The 21,481-nt window shown below is 37.4% G+C and overlaps 2 protein-coding genes and 1 pseudogene across 2 annotated transcripts; 2 read left to right on the top strand and 1 right to left on the bottom strand.

Moving 5' to 3' along the window:
- The first annotated feature begins 17 nt into the window (after positions 1-17).
- LOC141800039 (uncharacterized) lies at positions 18-7,550 on the top strand. The gene is made up of 12 exons (XM_074682499.1): positions 18-125; positions 337-511; positions 666-878; positions 1,068-1,132; positions 1,446-1,603; positions 1,762-1,921; positions 5,912-6,013; positions 6,174-6,345; positions 6,500-6,700; positions 6,903-6,961; positions 7,046-7,203; positions 7,286-7,550. Exons 1-12 carry the CDS (start codon positions 83-85, stop codon positions 7,436-7,438), a joined length of 1,659 nt encoding a protein of 552 aa, XP_074538600.1. The 5' UTR covers positions 18-82; the 3' UTR covers positions 7,439-7,550.
- Positions 7,551-12,101: 4,551 nt separating this feature from the next.
- Positions 12,102-13,766, top strand: LOC141811331 (anionic trypsin-2-like). Its single transcript, XM_074699348.1, has 6 exons — positions 12,102-12,146; positions 12,308-12,479; positions 12,634-12,834; positions 13,037-13,095; positions 13,176-13,333; positions 13,416-13,766. Exons 1-6 carry the CDS (start codon positions 12,104-12,106, stop codon positions 13,566-13,568), a joined length of 786 nt encoding a protein of 261 aa, XP_074555449.1. The 5' UTR covers positions 12,102-12,103; the 3' UTR covers positions 13,569-13,766.
- A 3,490-nt stretch (positions 13,767-17,256) lies between these two features.
- LOC141800030 (serine protease 1-like) lies at positions 17,257-21,210 on the bottom strand (annotated as a pseudogene).
- Positions 21,211-21,481: the final 271 nt, after the last annotated feature.

The raw sequence follows: 21,481 nt of genomic DNA, 5'->3' as shown, positions 1-21,481 counted from the left end.
ATTGGTGGTTAAAGCACCTGCAGGGCAGTGTCAAAACATTTAAAATGCACCACTGTGGCACCGTAGGGGCAGTCACAGAAAGATGGGTGACATGCCACAGATTCTCCTCCTTTTGCTGTGGGTCGGTAAGCGGTCAGCAGTCCTTTTCAAAAATGCTGCTCAGCTTGATGTGTCTAAATATTATCATTTTTTTATTTATTTATGTTTGAGGTTATTATTTGTAACATTGGTCTGGCTATAAAATATCATATGTATTAACATATACTGTTGACCTCAAAGTTGTTTTCAACCCTTGTTTTGACACACATTCACCTGGCAGAGGACTTTCTCTTACAGGTGTCACAGTGAGCACACCTGTGGATCTGCGGAAAAGAATCATTGGGGGGGCAATATGTGGAAACGGAGAGCGTCGGTACCATGTTAAACTGATTGATCGCAACAATAACCTCATGTGTGGTGGCTCTCTGATCAGTGAAAAATGGGTTCTGACTGCAGCTCACTGCTGGGAGAGGTAAGAGAGTAACATCTTCTTATATTTGGATTAATAAAACTGCACTGCACTAATTTTGAAATGATTTGCAAGATAGCATTTCCAACAGGATGACAAAGTGTTGTGTGTTCACAGTATTTGAGTGTTGTTCTTCTGTCACCTCTCCTTATTTTAGGGGTATGAAAGCAGTTCTGGGTTTGCATCCAGGTCCAGGTGGAAGACAACCAGAGGAGATAAAATCACACAAGATCTTTAGGAAATGGAAATATGTTTTATTTAGTAAGAAACATGACATCATGCTGCTGGAGCTAAGGAACGCCATAGACCCCAATCAAGTTCCACCTATACCACTTCCTAACCAACAAGACTGTGAAGCTCATCCAAATGTGTGAGTTGTGATCTTTTCTCTGGAAGACGTCTTAAAGCTAAGCTCTTTAGTCTCTTTAAATAAGAAATTAAGGGGTAAACTTAAAAAGGGGAAAAATATCAAATGCAAAAGTACATTGTGTTTTAAATATATTTTTTACATTTTGTCAAAAACATAATTACAATTTAATTTCTTTCTTTTCTATTTCAGTGGTGACACTGTTCAGGTTGCAGGTTATGCATCGACAATGATGAATCCTATCACTCATGAGAGATGTGAGATTACTTTAGTTCTTTTTCTTCTAAATCACTATTTATGCTAATTACAGTACTTTATTTTATAAACAAATTCTCTTATTTCTAAAATTTTATGCACATACACTGTAGTCATAGAATTAAAATATGCTAGTATACTTTCCTTCCAAACTTAACTCTGGATAAGTGTCAATAATCTTATTCCGGATAAAATATATTACAAAACTTAGCTTATTTTTTATGTAAACCTTTTTTTACAAGGTGACTTTGTAATGTTGATATATTTGTTTTATGTTTAATGAGTAATTGGACTTTTTTTTTCTTTTTCATTCAGTACCTGGTGACTCACCGACACTCCAGTGTGTTGACCTTCAAATTATGGACAGCACAGCTGTTAAGCAATGTATGAAGAACAGCAACTCAAGGCGTGTAAGAAAAAAGGCCAAAGAACACTGGTCACTTTATAGAGCTCCTCAAAGGGACACATCCCCGGTTAGTAGGAAAACCTTGTTGAATGCTGGAATACCTTGATTCTATATTTCCTTGAGTCACCATGTTTTGCTACTTTAGCACATATGTGTGTGTTTGATTAAATTATGACAAACAGTAAACAATACAATCAGTTAATGATACGTTCATTTCTGTCACAGGGTGACTCTGGAGGTGGAGTGGTGTTCGATGACAAGATTTATGGCGTCCATGTTTTCTCATTAAATGCTGACTATGCATGTGTTGCCCCGGCTGGATTCATGGATGTCTGTGAATACCTCCCATGGATCAATGAGATAATTAATCCAAGACCAAAATCATGTCTAAATTGTGGTTAATGTGAAAATAGCCTGCAATCTAAGAGGTATTTCTCCCTAATTAAACAAGGGTGAGTCTTTAAATTATAGCTGATAAACTAACTACTGACTGAGGTGTCTTGTTTGAAAAAAAAATAAATAAATAAAACAAGCATTCTGTTAAAAACATTTCATTGGTTCTGTAATGTGACTGTAGTTTATTGAATTATAGATGTTCAGATTCATTTCAAACTCTGTAATGCCCCTCCTTGCACCAAGTCAAATAAAAAGGTGACTCAGCTATTATTTTTCTTGTTTTTCTGGAGAAAGAAAATGGAAAATGTTCCTTTTTCACATTATTATGTGTCCAGCACATGCCAATTTAGGTCAATGCCATAAAAGGGTAGGACCTTTCAACAAGTGACTAAAAAAAATTGCACAGGTAACATGGTTGTAATTATAAACTGTTGTTTATGGCTGGTGAGTTTGAGCACCATCAGTGCTGTTTGAAAACATTTAAAATGCACAAATGTGTATTCCAGTCAATAAGAGAATCAAGAATATTTTCATCCCCACATTTCATAACTCACAGTGAGCAACACGGGAACAGTCAGGTCCTCTAGTGTGTGTATATATTTATATATATATATATATATATATATATATATATATATATATATATATATATATATATATTTTTTTTTTTTTTTTTTCTTCACTTCAGCTCTTGTTCTTTTTAAGAGCAGAGAAACAACAACACCTGCTGTTGAAAGACAACAGTGTTTGACTGATCTGAGGTGAGCACACTGCAATAAACCCACTAGGTGACAGGTACTCAACACAGGTCCACAGGCAAGTTGGCTCCCTTGTAAAAATACCACCAGATTGATTTCAGATGAATCACAGGTAGTTGTAGCAAGTATCCAAATCCAGTCAGCGACTAGCTCTTTATTGGTTTGTTAAATTATTCAGGTTTGACCTTTTGGTCAAAAGGCCATGGAACTTAAAAAAAGGACCCAAACTTGATAATTCATGACAGAAAAATAGTTCATCCATTGCTTTAAACAGGAATTGTTGAATTCAAAGCAAAGTTCATTTACTCTCCTACAGATAAATACTTGTGGTGGTGCAGGATACAAAATATAAAGCTCTTTGAAAGAAGTTTATTCCTGAATTGGGGAACTGTGGGGTGAAGGGAGGATGAAGCTATACAACAAAAGTGTCCCCCATACCTTGGAGAGGCAGATCTGTTAAGGACAGAGCTGGTGACACTGTGGGTCATGTAAAAACCATCTAACTGTATCTCAAAGGGAGAGTCAAACATATTCCAGTTGATTTATCATGTTCTGTTTTTAGCTGTCAAAATATAATCAGCCGAGTGAAAACCAAATTCAGTATTTTGTCCTGCAACACATTAAGTAAATGTGTGAAGTTTAAACCAAAAAGATGCCTTGATAAAATACAAAAAAAATTATCTGAATTTGAATTGAGTTGTTTGACCGGGATGATGCAGTTTAACATGGTTTCATACAAGGCATGAATCTGATGTGCTACAAAGTGTATAGCAAGTGCTAGTTTTCAACTCTTGTGCCTAGCTGGGCCTTTAAATAACTAGATCATTAAAATGTACATTTAGAAGCAATAAAATGGCAAAAAGTGTAAAGAATAGTTGTAAAATAACAAGCAAATCAAACAACCCCCAATGTCAGACTAGTAATGTTCACAGCTTTTGTGCTTTCAGCCAGCTCCTGACCTTAGCAGTGAAAGATTTTATATCTGTGTTTAGTGTGATTTCAGTTGGTAATGAATTCTAGAGTTTACCACCGTTAACAGAAAAGGCTGACTATCCAAATGTTGATCAAGTTTTTGAATTGTACAGTTTCCGTTCACTGTGCTTTAACGTACAGGGATGAGAGATTTCTAATAGCTGGAGATGAAACTTGAGCCCAAACTGTCATACAATATGAGACACGAAAGAAGATCATGGGGAGCATAAATATCTGAGCTGCTTGAGTCGGTATAAACTGCTGTTTTGTTTAAAACAATTTTGATTGCTCCTTACTGATTTAGTGATTTTCTTGGCATGTTTATAAAACCTGAGCTCTTTAGCTACAATTAACCCCAAGAATTTGAATTCATCGACTCATTGTAGTTTTCTAGTCTTTTTTTTCCACACTAAAAATGTTTGCGCAAACACAGCTTCCATATGGATAAGCACAATGACACAGTCTTTTTGAGATTTAGAACAAGATGATCGAGTTCAAGCCACTGTTGGACTCCATGCATCTGGTCAGTCAAGATCTCTTCTGCTTTAGTAGGTGACTTAACAGGAGCATAGATAACTGCATCATCAGCATAAAGCTGGATGCCAATGTCTGAACCCATTTCCCCATTTTGGGCTTATCATTTATAAAAAGACTGAAAAGCAAAGGGCCAAGGAATGACCCTTCGGGAATACCCACTGTGCTTCTCTAAAAAGGATTGTTGAGTTTTACACACTGTTTTCTATTGAGAAGATTGGACTTGAACCAATCAATCGTGTTTTTCAAGATTTCCCCTTCAAATGATGTGGTTTTCTTTTCTTTTTTTTTTCTTTTTTTTTTTTTGGAGGGGGGGGGGGGACTTTTTTCCAGTGTTTTTTTTACTTCAAGTTTTTTCTTTAAAGTTTAACTTGCAGGATGTATACCCCAATAAATCTGTGTTGCAAAATTTGTTGTTACAGTTTGTATTCAACCTTATTTATAAATTAATACACTACAGTTGCTTCTGGAGTCATTGTGCAAGTTTTATTTAACTCTTACTTCAAAACAAGACATCCAGTTGTAAGTAACATAGTATAAGAAAGTACAGTTTGAAATTTTAAATGTCAAATTAAAAGCCAGAAGAAGAAAAAAGGGTGGAGGGCAGATGTTGGTCTCAGAAAGGTCACCCTACTTTCTGCCTCCTGTGAATACTTTGCATTGAGCAGGGCAGTGGGAGAGCCTGAGTCCTCAAAAAGATGTGATATAATGTAATGATGTGGCTTTATATGTATATGACAAAGACAAAGTAAAGGGGTGGAACATTGTCATATAAAATGTAAATTTCTGATATACAAAATTGGCGGTGAGGTAAGAATAATCAAATGGTACAGTACAATCCTAGTAAATATACAGTTTGATGTGTTTCTTTAAGCTACCAGGGGCTCTGTCATGTGAATAAAAAAAAAGATCCTTTTGCATTTTCACTATGAGATAAAGGGATTTGAATTTACAGTTAGATACAGTGACTGTGAAGCATTAGTGCTTGGGCTGTGCCTGAGTTTTGTGTTTTAAATGTGACATAACTCCCTTGTCAATTTATCAAAACCTCAATGTTTGATCTTTAGCTGACAGTTAAAAAATGGAAATACTGCGAGTTTCAATGACAGACAAACCAAATGAGTGTGAAACCACATTCAGCTTATTCCTGTTCATGTTTTATTGAGTAATTTTGAGTAATTGTAGAGCAGCTTTTAAAGAATCCTTTGAATTTAACGAACCTGAACGTGACGTGTTCCTGAGAGAACTCTTGGGTTATTCCTTAATCCCCAAATGAAGTGTGCAATTTTGTGGTGATTTTAAGACCATTATCATATATCAATGAATTTGAAGCCTTGTTCGAGCACACAATCACCAAGTGGAGTGTTTTTGCCTTTAAGGACTCGTAGTGAGCACACCTGAGAAGAACAGACTATGAAGAACTAAAGGGTCTTGAGTACAAAAATACCATCATCATCATTCTTTTCAAACAACAAATAACTTTGGTAAAAATTTTAGCCCTCCTTTAAACCATCTGTGCTTTATTCATCCTAGTAATCATAGTAGTTATCCTGCTGCTGAACAAAGCGCAGCTAAAGTGACTTTTTCTCAAATGTCATAGTCATTTCCTTTTGTTGAGAAATCCAACGACTGAAGAAAAATTTCCTCAGAAACTAAAAGTTGTGATGACAATGTGATTTGACATTTATCTGTCGTGTGCTGATTGGTGGCTCTAGCATCAGCAGGGCAGTTTAAAAACTCACCACTGAGACACCAGGAGGGCAGTCAGGTAAAGATGGGCGACATGACATGTCTTCTCCTCCTTTTGCTGGGGGTTGGTGAGTGGTCAGGATTTTTTTTTAAGTTTTGGTTTGAGCTGTTTTTGTTGGATTGTCCACTTTATTGTTCTTTACAAAGTATTCTCAACATGTAGACTACATTTTTCACAAGTTGTTCTGTACAACTCACATTTACTTGTTGTGGGACTTTGTGTTTCAGGTGTCACAGTGAGCACAGCAGTGGATCTGCAGAAGAGAATCGTTGGGGGTCAAGTGTGTCAACCAAATGAGCGCCAGTACCATGTGAAATTCTCTTTTCTTGGTGACCTCATTTGTGGCGGCTCTCTGATCAGTGACAGCTGGATTCTGACAGCAGCTCATTGCAGGGAACTGTGAGAGAAAATATTTCATAAACTCAATTCAAATTTCATTATCACTTTTAAAAGTGAAACTTATGTTGATAAAAAGCAACTAATTCCTAGATTAAATAATGATGTTTTCACAATTTACAAAACAAATATATCTTTAACTTCTCTTTATCTAAAGGCTTCCCCAAGCGATTTTAGATGTGCACCCTGGCCCAGGGCAAAAAGTGACCATCACATCATTACCTAAGACCTACAAGGAAAAAGTGAACATTATAACAAAGAAGAACCATGACATCATGCTGCTGAAGCTTCGTAAACCTGTCACAATTGCACCTGTGCCTCTTCCAACTGAGCAGGAGTGCAACACTCGTCACAATATGTGAGTTTTGATCCTATCCCTTAAAAGCTTTGAGCTGAGCTTAAGAGGAACAAGACATTTCAGGTGAACTGTTTTCAAATGTAGAGCTATTAGGATGAGAAAGGTTTGTGAACTATGTATTTTTTCTACAGGTTTGACATTGAAAAAACACAACTTCTAATAAAACTGTTATTAAATTTTACTTTGTTTTATTGCGTTTCAGTCGCTCTGTTCAAATCGCAGGTCATTCATCTACCACCATGGGTCCCAATAAAGAAAGAGGTAACGAACTGAGCTGCTGTTGAAAAGTTTTTTTTTGTTTTTTTTTATTCATAAAGGTAAATAATTTTCTCAATCTTCTTGCAGGGGAAGATGAATCACCTACTCTTCAGTGTGCAAACATTGATGTGGTCAGCTGCCAAAACTTTTTGAACTGCTTGAAAACCAACCAGCCGGACTTTTACAAGAAGCACAGCTTTCAGCACCTGTTCTGTGGCCAGTCTAGTGTTGTGGATGCATCTCCAGTGAGTAATATGTTCCTCTATCTATATGTTTTCTGCAGCCATGCCAAGCTCATATCTGTTTTTCATCATATCTGTCTTACAGGGTGACTCTGGTGGAGGAGTGGTGTACAATGGCAAGCTGTATGGGGTCATTTCCTTTGGTGGTAGTGGCACTCATGCCTGTGTTAGTCCAGTTGCATTTATGGATGTCTGTGAATATCTCCCATGGATCAAACAGACTGCAGGCATACCTTAATTAAAAATTAAAAAAGACAACAAAGAATGAGCTAGAGATGTTTTATCAACAAAAAGGCATTCATATGTGAGTTGCAAGCTGTGGTTGATGAATGAGTTTTTCTTTTCTTTTATTGAAGTCAATATTAAAATTCTGTCTTATCTGAAATTCAAACAAGACAAATAAATAAACAGTTTGATGATTCTATAGCATTTTTTTTGTTTTAAAATGCTGTTGTTCATCTGTAATTTTAAACCATCACAGCAGCAATAAATCAACATTCTCAACACAAGTGACTCATTTATTTACCTGTGTCTACATTTTGTTCTTTTCTTTATACACTCAATGTTTGTACATAACATTATTCATTTGACAACATAGTTTGTACACAAAACAGACAATAAAAAAACAGCAACATACAGTAGCCTTGTACAACATGAAAGACCTCCAATTAAAAACCTCTAAACTTATAGAACTGTGGAACAGAAAAAGACAAAGCTGTAGGAAGATGAATAATTCATGTAGGCAAGGATGAACTACAATCATCTGAATTCAGTTTAAATGATTGATTGTGTCTGTGTTTATCTTAAATAAATAGGGGATTAGACTAACACACACACACACACACACACACACACACACACACACACACACACACACACACACACACACACACACACACACACAAGCAAAGAAACATGCACAGACAAAACTTTTAGATGCATGTATGGCTCCACAAATACATCTGTAAATAAGCAGAGCTATTTTTAAAAGTAAACATTGTTATTGCTGGACTCGGTTTCAGGGCCCTGTCTTGCGTCCTGGGCAGAGTGTCTCTATTCATTTCCAATCAGCACAGTTACAGTAATGTTTGCCACCCTGGGGCCCACGTCACGTTAAACAGCAAGATTAAGCCATCTAACACCTGAAAACAGGTGTGATGAGGCCACAAAGGTGGCATACTGGAAACTTGAGGAGGCCATGGCAGAGCTGTCACAGAATGTTTTTCCTTAGACTGCGATGTTGATCCATCTAAAATTAAATTTGAATGTTCCTGGTATATTTCTGCATTTTTTTTTAACAGTGTGTTGTTTTGTGTGTGCAAAAAACACTGCAGTCTCATGCCCTTATATGGGCAGTAAGAAGTGTATGCCTATGCTTACTGTGATCACTCCGCACAAGCTTCAACTTACAAAATGAGGACATAGCATGCAATTTAAGAACACATGTGAGAACAATTCTGCACTTAAAAACAGCTTCATGAATCTAATCGACTTTTTATTAGAACTTTTATTTTGAACTCATAGTTAAAATAATAATGATAATTTAAAAATAAGAATTATAACATATTTAAAAAAGAATACAAGTAAAGGCAAAAAAAAAAATAGGGAGATGGAGGTGAATGAGTAAATGAGGCCCAGTAATTTTGAGAAGGGAATTTTGGCCCATGCAGCAGTTTCCAAAAGAGTCATGTTTATTTTCTAAATGCAGTGTCACCTGAAGGCTTAAAGCCACAACCAGGCAGAATCAGATTCAGAATCAGAATCAAGTTTATTGCCTAGAACATTTGCATATACAAGGAATTTGTCTTGGTGTGTTGCTACTAACAATTAACAAGAAAATAATGAAAATGCAGATAGAATATAGGAGTTAAGATAGAAAATATACAAATATACAAAAAATATATGGAAAAAAATAGAATAAAATAAAATTAAGATAAAAATAAGTTAAGGAATATTTACAGAAAAAATATCAATAATAATTATTATGAGAAAAAGAGGATAAAAGGTGCAGCTAGAGCTGTGTAATTGAAGTTCAGTGGGCGTTAATGTAACGCATGATCAGACGTAGGAACAGTCTCATGGGGGAGGAGGAAGGAGGTCATGGGCACTGTTCATCAGGCTGACAGCAGAGGGGAAGAAACTGGTCCTGATTGACAGCAGACTTACCGGTGAGGAGAGTCTCAAATGGTCTGTGTGCGAGGTGAGAGGGGTCAGCCACAATCTCGCCTGCATGCCTCAGAGTCCTGGAGGTGAACAGGTTGGAGAGAGATGGTAGTTGTAGCCGATCATCTTCTCTGCTGAGCAGAGGTGATGCACTGCAGCCTGTGTTTGTCCTTTGCTCTGGCTGCAGCGTACCAGACTGTGATGGAGGAGGATAGGATGGACTCTTTGATGGTAGTGTAGGAGTGCACCATCATGGTCTCTGGCAGGTTGAACTTCTTCAGGTGCCACAGGAAGTACATCCTCTGCTGGACCTTCTTGGTAAGGGAGGTGATGTTGAGTTTCCACTTGAGGTCTTGAGTTATGATGGTCCCCAGGAGGCGGAAAGACTCCACAGTGGACATTGTGGATTCATGGATGGTGATAAGGCTGGGGGAGGTTGCACTTTCCTAAAATCCACAACCATCTCCACTGTCATTAGAGTGCTAAGCTCGAGGTTGTTTTCGTCACACCAGGTCACCAGATGGTCAATCTCACACCTGTAGGTAGACGCATCCCCACCAGAGATGAGTCCATGGAGGGTGGTGTTGTCTGCGAACCTAAGGAGCTTGACGGACTGATGACTGGAGGTGCAGCTGTTGGTGCACAGGGACAAGAGAATTTGTTTCACTACTTATTTTCAGCTTTGTTCATTTAGGACAAAGATTTTTCCAAATATCTGAGTCTTTTAATAGTCTTATCCCGAAAACTGGTGAAATTCTCCCCACAAATCCACCAGGTGAGTACCCTTGCATGCAGAAAGCTACCGGTGAACTCAAAAGGAAACTCAAGCTGTGACCATTGCTGTTCACTGGCTTCCAAGGATAATGTAAGAAAAAAAAAAAAACTATTAGATGCACTTGGAGCAGGAAGTAAGGTCTGATCCTAAGTGTTATTCTTAGACATTTCCAAATGTTATTGGAACAGCCTGGAAGAATGTTGATACAAAATGTAAAAGGTGTTTAAAGTTTTCCAGATCAAGAGCCTCAAAAGACATAGTTCACATGTCAGGTTAAAATGTCTGTAGTGGTTCAGTCTACTGGACCTCGGGGTTTTTTGTGACTGAGGATGGTAGTGGGGGAGTTGAGGTTTTTGCACATGTTAAATGATGAATTGAACTCCTCTGCAAAAACTTGTTTTGAACTAACTAAAAGAGATTAGGAAAGAAGCAGATGTAATTGGCAAATATTTAGTTTACATTGATTCACTCTGACTGCAACATTTTTCTCGTATGCCAGTCATTGGCTGTCAACGTAAACTCCTCTTGAGAAATCCAAAAAAGAGAAGCAAAAATTGATAAGAGATAAAAAGTTGTGATGCCAATGACTTTCAGAAATTCAGTCATTGTTTTCCAGTCATAGAGGTTCATGGAAGACCATTGTTTCTTTGTCAGATGGCTTGTTCCAGGTAACAAGTAATGTAAACTATTAGAATTTGACTAGTTCTCATAGTTATAGAAAATAAACTCCCAAGGGAATTTGACAATGTAAATCTTCCAAGGTTATGTCGTACTTCAGTAACAAAATTTTAATAATATGCACTGGCAATTCAAGGGTATGTTTGGCGCCCAAAGTAAAAACTCACTGGGGGCCTCCTCACAGTAACCCTGATCTGGTCACAGCCAGCAGGGCTGCACTCGAGGTTACTCTGCCAGCTGGGATATGTGATGTTATACATAGAGTTGTCATGGTACCAGAAATTTAAGTTTTTATACCAGCACCATACAAAACCATATCAATATCTGTTTTAACTGATATTGATATGATTTTGTATGCATCTGCACCCCCCAAAAAAGTAAAAAGAAATAAACCAGTTAATCAACTAGTTAATAAATAAATAAATAAATATTGCTAATTTCAACTTTCATCCTGCAATCAGTGCCTGAAGAAACAATCATTAAATACATAATAAGATACACACAACTCCATGTAGTTGAGTTTAAAAGTTTATAAGAGAGTAACCAATCATTGTGGAAACTAAATTAAAATCTTTGAGCGACTTCATTGACTGCGTACACTTTATAGAATCCTAGATACAGTGTAATAGGTGTGTGTTTAATCTGGTTATAGACTCTTATCATGAACAAATTAACCTGACATAACAATTAATCCCAAACAAAGTGTTTTTAGTTAACAAAGATCCAAAATGAGATAAAAAAAAAATTTAAACAGGGGCTGGATTAAAAGCAACATGATGCTGACAATAATACAAACAGCGTCTAATTGTTCCTGTATTACAGTTAAATTGTTACTCTCCCGGCCAGCTAACATAATGTAAAACCAACTGAAGCAAAGTTGGGGCCAGAAAAGTAATCAGGCAAAAATGTGCTGAAGTTATTGAAGGGTCTGACCTTATTGTTTGTAATGGGTCTTGTGTACAAAAACACAGCATTCATTCTTTTAACCCTTTTCAAACAGTAAAACATTTGGGCACAAACTTAGACCAATATTTTTAATCTTCTTCAACACTCTTTGTTTGCTTTATCTGTAATCCTGCTGCTGAACAAAGGGCAGCTAAGGTGAGATTTTCCTCGTATGTCATAGTCATTTCCTTTTGTTGAGAAATTCAACGACTGAAGAAAATTAAAAGTTGTGATGACAATGTGATTTGACATTTATCTGTTGTGTGCTGATTGGTGGCTCTAGCATCAGCAGGGCAGTTTAAAAACTCACCACTGAGACACCAGGAGGGCAGTCAGGTAAAGATGGGCGACATGACATGTCTTCTCCTCCTTTTGCTGGGGGTTGGTGAGTGGTCAGGATTTTTTTTTTTAATTTTGGTTTGAGCTGTTTTTGTTGGATTGTCCACTTTATTGTTCTTTACAAAGTATTCTCAACATGTAGACTACATTTTTCACAAGTTGTTCTGTACAACTCACATTTACTTGTTGTGGGACTTTGTGTTTCAGGTGTCACAGTGAGCACAGCAGTGGATCTGCAGAAGAGAATCGTTGGGGGTCAAGTGTGTCAACCAAACGAGCGCCAGTACCATGTGAAATTCTCTTTTCTTGGTGACCTCATTTGTGGCGGCTCTCTGATCAGTGACAGATGGATTCTGACAGCAGCACATTGCAGGGAACTGTGAGAGAAAATATTTCATAAACTCAATTCAAATTTCATTATCACTTTTAAAAGTGAAACTTATGTTGATAAAAAGCAGCTAATTCCTAGTTTAAATAACGATGTTTTTACAGTTTACAAAACAAATATATCTTTAACTTCTCTTTATCTAAAGGCTTCCCCAAGCGATTTTAGATGTGCACCCTGGCCCAGGGAAAAGAGTGACCATCACATCATTGCCGAAGACCTACAAGGAAAAAGTGAACATTATAACAAAGAAGAACCACGACATCATGCTGCTGAAGCTTCGTAAACCTGTCACAATTGCACCTGTGCCTCTTCCAACTGAGCAGGAGTGCAACACTCGTCACAATATGTGAGTTTTGATCCTATCCCTTAAAAGCTTTGAGCTGAGCTTAAGAGGAACAAGACATTTCAGGTGAACTGTTTTCAAATGTAGAGCTATTAGGATGAGAAAGGTTTGTGAACTATATATTTTTTCTACAGGTTTGACACTGAAAAAACACAACTTCTAATAAAACTGTTATTATATTTTACTTTGTTTTATTGCGTTTCAGTCGCTCTTTTCAAATCGCAGGTCATTCATCTACCACCATGGGTCCCAATAAAGAAAGAGGTAACGAACTGAGCTGCTGTTGAAAAGTTTGGTTTTATTTTTATTCATAAAGGTAAATAATTTTCTCAATCTTCTTGCAGGGGAAGATGAATCACCTACTCTTCAGTGTGCAAACATTGATGTGGTCAGCTGCCAAAACTTTTTGAACTGCTTGAAAACCAACCAGCCGGACTTTTACAAGAAGCACAGCTTTCAGCACCTGTTCTGTGGCCAGTCTAGTGTTGTGGATGCATCTCCAGTGAGTAATATGTTCCTCTATCTATATGTTTTCTGCAGCCATGCCAAGCTCATATCTGTTTTTCATCATATCTGTCTTACAGGGTGACTCTGGTGGAGGAGTGGTGTACAATGGCAAGCTGTATGGGGTCATTTCCTTTGGTGGTAGTGGCACTCATGCCTGTGTTAGTCCAGTTGCATTTATGGATGTCTGTGAATATCTCCCATGGATCAAACAGACTGCAGGCATACCTTAATGTTTCTCTTGTGATTTGCATCCCCATTTGGACAATTGCTTCGATCAAAATGAATAGTTATCAGTTTTCTCTAATCAGTTTAAAAAAAAAAGACAAACAGTCACACAGCTCAATTTGTTGTTTTTTCAGCTGTGCCTGAGTCAAAATTGATTGTAATACTACTGTAACGGTTAGAAAACTGTAAAATGAAATGATAGATGTGCACATTGATTATGTTTATCATTAGTTTGTCAATGAATTGGAAATATTGTCATTTGTCAGATCATTGAGTTGTTCTGTTCCTAATAAAGATTACTCACACTTAATGCTGTCGTTTTTCTTAATGCTTTACAACAACACAGAATAAACTACCTGATTGTATCAATGCCATGTCACATCATCTTTAAATGTACAAAATCAGCTGTTTAGGTGACATGGTGAGTCCTACCTTTTACTTTTGTAAAATTTTGTTATAATAATAATAATAATAATAATAATAATAATAATAATAATAATAATAATAATAATAATATGTTTACTTTATTTTGTTTTGTTTTTTATTTATCCATTTTTTTGTTTACTTTGGCCTGCCATGGTGAGAGAGGTGGAGATCAACCTAATGTGGATTTGATGAAGTTTATATGTTAACTTAGGTTTTGGGAGCAGGGTCACGCCTCAACCCCGCCTCTAATCACCTGACAAGTCTACATATACCTGGCTAACACATCTGGCCTTGTAAGTCTCAGATCTCTCAACCCACCCAACCCTTTTCCCCTTTTCCCCTTTTCTTCATCACAACTCCTCTTATTCTTTATAATATCATCTCCTACACCTTTCTCTCTAGGAACAGTCCGGGGTCCAATATCAGCTCGGGCGAAGAGACGCTGAGACGGAACCCCCACACTGAGTCTCCCTCTGCCCAGCATCCAGTAGGCCCGCCGGACCAGCCTCAAGACAAAATCCTCCATCTATCCTTGTTTCGTCCCTCAAACATTCTTTCATTATGTACTCTTTCATTAAATCTTTAACTTCACATTGTGGTGGCGGGATCCTTGCTAGGGAAAGCTAAGTAATGTCTATATCACTTTTATCTACCTTACAAGTTCAAAAAGTGATTTAGATTACAGCAGGTAAAATAATGCAGGCAAAAATGTTAAAAATGCTCAGCCACAAGTAAAATTCAGATCTCCATATCATAATAGTTTAAATTAATTCATGGTTGATCCATGACTGTTTTTGATAAAGTGTCACACTGAAGGTAAGGCTCATCGATAAGAAAAATAGACCCTAGATGGGCCATCAGACTATGTGTTTCCAGACAGAGATGGATTACAAACAAAGGACTGAGTTAGTGTGTTTCTCATTTTATGAGTAAAGGAAAACTCTAAATGCCCAAAGATAAGATAAGATAAAACTTTCCTTTTTTAGTCTTGTAAAAAGGTAATTTACAGAGTTACAGAAGCAAAAAGTAGTGTTAAGTTTGTTGGTGACATGGTATTGTAATGTTTAAGATAGCCCCAGTTTTTAAATTACACCAGTAATTTTTAGAAGAGGATTCAGGGTTTCAGCATTAAAAGAGTAAAAATGTGTTATTGGTGATTATACAGCCTGACCATGACTGGAAAAAGTAAGAGACTGTCCTCACCGAGAGGCACTGACTATTTTTTCTTGATATTTCCCTTTTAACACAAATGGTTATGAAAGAATTTTTTAAAAAGCCATTAAAAGTGTCCCTGGTGTCTAGGGATAGGTACTGAGTTAGGTACTTGTATGGGTACTGACCTAATTCTGTCTGTAGTACCGAGAACTGCTTCAAGTAAAATCAACTAGGTACCTAAACTCAGCCTTGTGACTGTGAGGAAGTGGAAGAGTCTGCGATTTTCCATGTTGGACATGAACACAGAATTGAAAGTTTATATATGGTTTATATATGGATCAGGTGGTTGAGTACCAATATGGATTGCCAGGTACCGGGCTTGGTAATATATTATTTCAAATGTGAAAGGTACACATCCCTACTCATGACCTAATGCACATCGTTAAATTTACTGGCTGTTTTCAAAATGGCTTTGGTGATTTTAGCAGACAGTGCATGAGGTCTCATTTTCTTGCCCCCCACACACACAATTGTGGATCGTCCCATGCTAGTCTAGCATGACAGAACTGCATCCAAAAGGTATGAAATGCCTAACAGTCCAGAGGCTTTCTTGGTCATAAATGATAGCTTGTGTATTTTCAGTTCTTTGGCAAAAACTTGAGGCTCCTATGTAATGATCCAAAAACATTGTTTATTTCAAATTCATGGTGTAAAGTAAGTTTGGTCATGTCTGACCACACTTGTCTAGTAAGACAGACTGCCACAGTGCGTGTGTTTTCATCACCTTTATGAGCCAGGTGTGCCTGTTTGGCATGTTGCATTTTACAAGGCAAACTTCAGGCTATACTTTCACACACCAGGTTTGAGCTGAAACATTTAACTTCTTCTTCCACTGGGCACATAAAACGCCTTCCAAGAAAACACAATTTTGGCTAAGTTTCCATTTCTTTTCCAGAGACCTCAGTCCCCTTTAAAATAAACCTGGATTACCTTCTGTTATTTTTAATTACAAATGCAGAATTCAGGACCAATTTCCTGACAAACACCAACAAGTAAATCAAGGGCCTGCTCTTATCTACCCTTGTAACAATGAATTAACAGAGACACCACTCGAAATGTATAATAATGGGGCCCCTTATCTGCTGGGAGAGTACAGAACATAAAGCTGCTATTGACAACACTTGTGTGATGAAAATGTGGTGATGAGTCATTCCTTTTAATCCAGCATGTTTTTTTTTTTTTTTGGCTTCTCTCAAAAAACAAAACATAACAGCTCTAAATAATTGATCAATAACAACTGCAATTGTGCTGATTGTTTTTTTTTTTTTTTTTTTTTTTAATAAAAGTATTCAAAATAATAAAACAGAATGTCAGTCAGCTTTTTTTATATTATTTAATCATTGTTGTAATTGTGTTGTGTCATTGTTTTGTTTTTCAGTTATGGCAATAAATGCAATGCAAATGTGGCAGGAGTTGCACTGGAAGTTCCTTGCTGCTCCTGAATGCAGCTCCCTCTCTCTCCCTCTCTGACCACTCCTGACTCTTGTCAACTCACTTATTTTAAGCTGGAGCCTTTGGTAGGCGTGTTGCTGCTGACTGGCTGATCATTTTGAAGCTGGGCCCGTTGGTATCTGTGGTCCTTGTTTTTCCCTGCATTTAGCTACAAAGTGATAGATCTGGTTGTTTTGACCCTCTACCTTCTCATTGCTTTGGTATTTTGTCCCCACTTAGCTTCTTCATTTGCCTTTATTTGCAATAAATTGCTGTAAATCAGATTATTTAATCAGTATACTTGGTTTCTTTTTTCTTTCACTTATCAATTTAGTGTAGTTTACCAACTGAGTTTGTTTGTTGTGGTGAGGTAAAGTTTTCAAGTTTTGACTCCCCTTTTTTTTATTTCACATTTTTTTAAAAACTTTTTTGAAACACTGTCACTGCATTTACAAGTTCTTAGTAAATTACAGTAATCGATAACATCTTAATTGTAGTTCCTGTGGTGTAAGTCCCTCTGTGTTGCTGTTGGTTCAGCTATCTAAAACCTTAAATATTACTTTGCCCTGCCACACAAACAGGCCTGGTACCAGGTAAAGCAGCATAGCTGAAAAAACCTCTCTATGGTCTTTTAATTATCTCACTGATCCATGTCATGTATTCACAAATGTCCATAAATGCTGCTGGTGCAACACAGGCTGTTAAACCATCCCCTGTGAATGAAATGACCCCATAAAGCATCTGATTGTACACGACGCTTCCACCAGAGTCCCCCTGAAACAGACAGACAGACAGACAGACAGATAGATAGATAGATAGATAGATAGATAGATAGATAGATAGATAGATAGATAGATAGATAGATAGATAGATAGATAGATAGATAGATAGATAGATAGATACATAGATAGATACATAGATAGATACATAGATAGATACATAGAGATGTAACTGTCTCAAAAGGATTCATACTTGCTTTGAACACTTATGTATCCAAAAGAAAGAAAATCTGCAGGAGCCATTTATGCTTACAAGGGATATATCCACTCAAGCAGACTGGCCACAGAACCAGTGCTGATAGCCATGGAGCTGGTAGAACTGTGGGTTTCTGTTCTGCAAACATTTCCTGAAGTTATTACAGTCGATAACTCCGATGTTTGCACACTGAAGATCAGCTGATCTGTCGTTTCCTGGTTCAAAACAAAGAAACGATATTATCAAAAAAGACAATATCTGCATTATCTCTAAATTATTAACCAAAAACCTTTGGTTTAGCTTCTCATTTTTAAGGTAACACTTTATAATAAGGGTGAAAAGAGGATAAATAATTTACACTGTTAAATCAAAATTACTCCACTTCAACTAGTTTATTTCAAGCAGCTGACTTACAAAAGCCAAAACCAAAATGTTATTTCTCTGCTACTATAAAAACATTGCTTAAGATACAGACTTAGCAGAGGGGGACATGATCTTTAATTTTGTGATTTGAAGAGATATGGGCTACCCCAAACCTCAGAAAGCTGCTAAAAAAAGGAAACCGTGCCTCAGCCATAAGTATTAACCCAGAATCATTTTGTTTCAGGTTTGAGGCATAGCTGCTCATCTCATATTGGTATGAACTTGAGTTTGTATTCATAGAGGCAGGGTGCTGTTGTGCCCTCATTGATATAAGATGATAACTCTGAAATTCATCCAGGCAGAGTAACAGTGACAATTAAGCAGCTGCTGAAAATACATGATACCCACTGAGCACAGCTGAGGCTCTTAATCTCATTAATTCAGAGAAACAGAGCAATTCCTCACACTCACAAGGAGGCAATATATTTCCTTCCTCTCCCCCTTATCCTCATTCTTAATGTTACCTTAAAGACTGCTGGGAAATACATACAGTGCTTTTATTTATTCATTTATTTATTTATTTATTTTTAATACCAAAGTAAACCAGTTTCGCAAATGACATGAATGTAGCCAAGTTTGAAGATGAATGTGTTTGTTTTTCCTTTTCTTCATATGTGTTTTGAGATAGTTGAGTATTTAGAGGATTGCTGAAAAAATTAACAGTCTACTTTAAAAAGTAATTTTTTTTTTTTTTTTTTTTTTTTTTTTTTTAAGGAGACATAACGTATTCGAGTGCTGCTTTAAGTCACACCAGTGAATGTGTAACATGCAGTCAGTTTTTGGGGTGTCCCGGCAGCAAAGAGTTTAACTCATCTTCTTACAGGGAGCCCTCTGTTACATCCATTTAACTATAAGTACACAACATGTAGTCTCTGTGCTGTGAGAAAAGCTGAAAAAGCTTCATCAGTTTTAGCTATCCTGTTAACAACTGGTGGAGCTACCAAAACAATGCTAATTAATAGCTTTTAGCTGTAGCCTGCAAGCTTTAAGCTGTGGGATGGACCCATTGCCTGGACTTTAATGCTGAGACTCATGTCACCCCCCTCTGCTGGTCACTTGTCTCAAAACGAGAAGCCAATCAAACCAGCACTCCACAAGATTTATTTTCCAAACAGTAAACCACATTTTTCTTAAGCTGCATGGTATCAAGCTTTTGAGGGAGGAACGTTGTTATAAACTGGCACTGGACTTGTTTTTCTTACTACAGATCTGAATCAGATGCATGCTTCTTTGAGCAGCATCCTCTGGGTGATAGGGCATAACAAAGCAGCTCCCTCTGCATTTTGTACTGTGTTGGTTGTACCAGTATATATGGTGCAGCTCACTTTTAATGTGATAAAAGTGTTATAAGGATGTCCTACATACCAGATTTTACTGTAATTACTGAGAAAAAAAATTAAATATAATTTTAAGCAATGTTTCCAAAACTGCAGTCATTTTCAGTAGTCATCTCACGTCTCTTATTGTTAGGACCCAGGGTTATTGATGCATGTCCTGCAATCTGAACCAGGGCACCACTGAAAAACAATAGAAACAACAAAACATTTTTTCCCTTTAAGTATGAGATCAATCCAAACACAAAGTACCTTCACCTCTGATGACTTTTCTCTACAATATATTTTGTTCTTAGGAACTCAGGACTTCTATAAGGAGCCTAATCACAACTTAAACATTTGGACGGTTATTACAGTCTGGTAGTGAAACATAAGGAAAACTGGTTTGGACAGGCAGCTTGAGTAACATGATGTCATGCTGCCTGTGGTTGTTGTCCCTGAAGATCTCAGGTGGTTCAGTTATTATCTCTGGTTGTCCTGGGGGTGGATTAACACCTATGTATGCAGTCATGGTCCTACAAATAAGAAAGAAGAAAAACATCACAGCATCGGCACAAATGCATCAAATTTTAGTATCATAGACATGCTATCACTAAGTATGAGCAACTCCACCTTTATGACATATACATTTGTTCTTGTTTGTGTTTTTTTCTAATAAAATTGTCCCTCTCTCACCGCTGCTCACAGTGAGCTGCTGTCAGGATCCAGCGGTCACTGACCAGAGAGCCACCACACAGGAAGTTATGGGTCCCATTATTTCCTATCAACTTCACATGGTACTGACGCTCTCCACTTCCACATGGCTGACCTCGAATGATTCTCTTCTGTGGATCCACAGCAGTGCTCACTGTGACACCTGAAAAAGAAAGTCTTCACACTGACTGAAAACAGTGATTAGATTTGGACTTGACTATTCAAAAATCCAGAACAGAGATTAATGAGGGGGGTTAATCAATTAGGCAAAATTATCCACCTCAGTTCTGCACTAGTTTATGTTTACAGTAATCACGTGTGTGTACTATGTTGTGGGGTTTTTATTATCTCTGTGTGTTTTGCTTAGAAGGGAGATGATGCAGGAGGAAACTAACCACCGTGGTCAACAACTTTTCAGGCCTGTTATACATTGCATCTATAATGTGTGACAAAATGTCTGTGACAACACTCATTTATGTCTGATACAGCATTTTAAAGCCGTTCCGAAATAACAAGAGCTAGACTTAACTCTGCCTAGCTTCATCAGAGTTTGAATAAGGCAAAGAGGCGAGCTTTCTCTTTGAAGGTAGCTACAGGGTACCCACCTGACCGGCAAGTCAGCTGTGGCCTTACACAAGCAAAACTCTGAATTGAGGTTTCTCAATACTTTCTTTTGCAAAGGTTAGAGTTTGAACGTTATTTAGAGATTTTGTTAACAGCATTCACACTATATAAACATATATGTGTGTGTGTGTGTGTGTGTGTGTGTGTGTGTGTGTGTGTGTGTGTGTGTGTGTGTGTGTGTGTGTGTGTGTGTGAAGCTATTTGCTATTTATGAATGCGTTGGGTTCTTTGACCTGCACTAACATTTAACGACAGCTACATTGTTTAAGTGAGATAACAATGTAAAACATCTCGAGAAGTCTGACAAGATTCTTTTTTTCTCAGATAATCTATTGGAAAAAAAAAGAAAACAAAAACAACTTTGAAATGCTGCTCACTGAGCCTGTAAAACAGTCTTCATCTTGTTTCTGTGAAGCTATTGATAGCAGTTATCTGGTAGAAGAGTAAAGGTAAGCAGAAGACATGTCAAAGATTGTTGACACTCACCAGCACACAGCAAAAGAAGACAACGTGTCATGTCACCCATTTTTCTGCCCTTCTGGTGCCACAGTGGTCCATGTTGTTCAGCTGCTCCCGTCTCTGTCCAATCACCTTGCTTCATTTTATCAATACAACACCCCTGGCTGCTAATTCTGCACCCATGCAAAGTTTTTGAGCTCTTATCAAATGTCCCAGCCCATCTTTTTGCATTTCTCAACAGCAGGAAATGAATTCTAACGGAGACGGATAAAAGTCAGACACCAGCGACACCCCATGCAGTTTTGACAAAGTCAGAGTTACTGATGTTTGGTGTGTTT

This window comes from Halichoeres trimaculatus, unplaced genomic scaffold (genome assembly GCF_033239565.1).
Source record: "Halichoeres trimaculatus isolate MK-OKI-2021-1 unplaced genomic scaffold, fHalTri1.1 fHalTri1_scaffold_2, whole genome shotgun sequence".
In the NCBI taxonomy this organism is placed as follows: Eukaryota; Metazoa; Chordata; class Actinopteri; order Labriformes; family Labridae; genus Halichoeres; species Halichoeres trimaculatus.
The sequence above is the reverse complement of the archived record's forward strand: the minus strand, read 5'-3'. Positions and strand labels throughout refer to the sequence as shown.